Source organism: Sinocyclocheilus grahami, unplaced genomic scaffold (genome assembly GCF_001515645.1).
Source record: "Sinocyclocheilus grahami isolate Dianchi unplaced genomic scaffold, SAMN03320097.WGS_v1.1 scaffold55.1, whole genome shotgun sequence".
NCBI lineage: Eukaryota > Metazoa > Chordata > Actinopteri > Cypriniformes > Cyprinidae > Sinocyclocheilus > Sinocyclocheilus grahami.
The window spans coordinates 2,952,323-2,955,223 of record NW_015505234.1 but is presented as its reverse complement, the minus strand read 5'-3'; the positions used below and the strand labels follow the sequence as shown (position 1 = coordinate 2,955,223).

Sequence of the window (2,901 nt, the reverse complement as noted above, 5' to 3'; positions counted from 1 at the left end):
TCTCTCTCTCTCTCTCTGTCTCTCTCTCTCTCTCTCTCTCTCTCTCTCCTTTTGTCTCTCATTTTTTCCTGCTTTCTCTGAGAGTCTTTTCCTGGGAGGAAGTGGGTTTAGTGAGACTGCAGTGATGCCCAATGCCAGTGGGAGCATATCTAACCACAATTTCCTTTACACAGAGCAGATTCAGTCTCTCTCTCGTGCTTTCTCTGGCTCTCTCTGTCTTTCTTGTTCCCACTTTTGTTTCTTTTCTCATATAAACTCTATTTAAAGAAACAGTTCACTCAAATAATACATGTCTGTCATGATTTACCCATCCTCATATTAGTGTAAACTGGTATGACTTTGATTCTCCTATGAACACAAAAGAAAGAATTACATTCACATTTATTTAGCAGAGACTGAAAGTGAAAGCAACTTAAATGATATTAGGCAGAATGTACTGATTGCCCCCCCCCCCCCATATAACCATATGACTCATGCGCAATATTCCAGATCTTCTGAAGCCATCCATTAAATTAGTTTTTATTCACTGAAAATGTTCCTAAGTTTCTCAAATCGTGACCTGCAAATGATTGTGATGTCCATTATTTGGAATGTTTGGAAATGCAATATTTTACTTTATTTTATCACTATTCACTTTCATATAACTGAAAAAGAGCAGTGTGAACATTCACATTGATGCTTCCTTTTGTGTTCCACATTAAAAAAAAACTAAGTTAATGATAAGTTTCATTTTGGCTTAATTAACACTTTAAATCTTCATGTTGGCCTCTTTTGAACCTCATCATTGATGTTTATCTTTCCTGTTTTTTGTTACTTATCTTCATGGACATTGTTCGCTGAGTGTGAAGTCTTCTACACTTAATAGTCCATTCATGCTGAAAAGTGCTGTTATAAATTACTCAACATATTACTTCATGCACTGATGCCTCTGTCATCTAATGTGGAGAGGTTACACAAATTGCAGACTGTTTGTTGTTGAAAAGTTACAGAATGTGTTTCCATTCTAGACTGTGTGCCAAAGTGCTTCCAGGCTACGGGGAGTTTTTGAGTTTGTGTGTGAGTGTGTGTTTATGGTGGTAAGCTGTGGGGGGTGGTCCAAGTTCTTATTGTGTCCTGAACACTGCTGCTTCCTGTTTGTGTGCCAGTGAGGCTTCCTTCCTTGACTATGCCCAGGAAAACCTTCATCACACATTCCTCCTCTCATCTCACTGCCTCCTGTTACCTGTTTTTGCACCTCCAAAATTAGCACATAGACAAACAAAGAGCACATACACACAATAAAGCCCTTTGATGTGCATCCAGCAATCAGATCGAATGCATCATAGGCTCATAATGGGCTGCCGTTTATGTGGCACGCTTCTGAGAAGAATGCCGAAAATGTTTGTGTGCTCAAAATGTGTGGTTTGGCTTCACAAATGCTCTAATACACTCTCTCTCTCTTTTTCGGTAGCGGTGGAGGAGGCCGAATCTACAGAGTGCGCCAGTGGTTGGGACTCCTCTGTTCAGACAGGTATGATTTCGCTAGCGTGGCATCCTGCAGGATACATCCAACCCCCTGATCCCTCGGAGATGACCCGCTGCATCACAATCTCTAATATCAATTCCACATGGCCTGCAGCCCTGCGCACAGAGGGAGGAAGGGAGGAAAGGAGGGAGAGTTTTTCATAAGGCACAAGAGGATGGCGTCCAGGTGCATGCTGGACTGGAGGCTTAGAGGCGCTTCCTGTCTGAACGTAAAGGCACTTTGCCGCACTCAGAATGTAATATTGCACGACTTGACGAGTTTGATTACACCTCCTCTCTGGAGAGGAAAATTTCTATCTGGCAAAAACCAAGCGGGCTGCTTTAGATCATGCATCTTTCTGAATATTAGATTTTGCTTTTCAACCTATTACCTCAGAAGCCCTTTTCACTACTCGAGCATTTTTAAACAAGGAAACATATCTATACGGATTTGGATTTGATGGAAGTGTGAAAATATTACCTCAGCATCAACCGAGCTGCATTTTTTGACTGGACGTTATCCAGCAAACTACACAGCTATGCATTTTTTTGGGATTATTAATGTATTAGTCCTTGCTCACCTCAACACTGAAAGATACAGGATACAGTCAGGGGGAAAAAGGGATGTGATATCATTCACCTGTTGAGATTTAATTGGATTGCGAAAAGTGGTTTCTATATGACTGGTTAGTGGCAGGAGGGGGTGATGACATTCAAAAAGGAAACTTATGAAAGTTATTTTAATGAAATATCACAAAGGCAAACTTTTTTGTGCAGCAAAGTGTATTTATTCAGAACATAAATTGTCAGTTGTGATTTCATGATCCTTTTAAAGTTTAACATCTTTTCTGCGTGAGGTACATTTTCGTTTAATTCCAGATCACGTGGATTACTATTGACTGGATTTTATCTTGGAAATTTTGTTCAAGCAACGGTAAATGTGACTGTACCTTAAGACTTAAAAATGCAGAAAAACACAGTGTTTTTTTTATTATTTTTTTTTCTCCGAAAGAATCTTTGTGGGATCTAATGCTATCGATATGCAATTGAGGCAATTTCCTTGACCCATTCCCCCTTCTCCCCATCATTTCCTGTCATCCCTCTACTATCCCAATCAAAAAACATGGCCTAAGTAAAATAATATATCAACCCTCTATGGACACCTTGGCTTTTTTGTTTAATCGCCAGACTGAAATACTATACTATACTATACTATACTGTACTATATTATATATATATATATATATACATACATACATACAGTGGAGCAAAAAAGTATTTAGTCAGCCACCAATTGTGCAAGTTCTCCCACTTAAAAAGATGAGAGAGGCCTGTAATTTTCATCATAGGTATACCTCAACTATGAGAGACAAAATGAGAAAAAAAATCCAGAAAATC

At 39.2% G+C, this 2,901-nt stretch overlaps 1 protein-coding gene across 5 annotated transcripts in view; it reads left to right on the top strand.

The window, feature by feature from the left end:
- Positions 1 to 2,901, top strand: part of LOC107583782 (zinc finger protein 423-like) — a 193,112-nt gene that overhangs the window by 39,664 nt on the left and 150,547 nt on the right. For 4 of the 5 annotated variants that reach the window (XM_016270094.1, XM_016270092.1, XM_016270095.1 and 1 more), the window contains exon 2: positions 1,451 to 1,510. The exons of the other annotated variant lie outside the window; for it this stretch is intronic. In XM_016270094.1, coding sequence (XP_016125580.1) covers positions 1,451 to 1,510 — 60 coding nt within the window. The remainder of the gene's footprint in view (positions 1 to 1,450; positions 1,511 to 2,901) is intronic. 5 annotated transcript variants of the gene reach the window in all.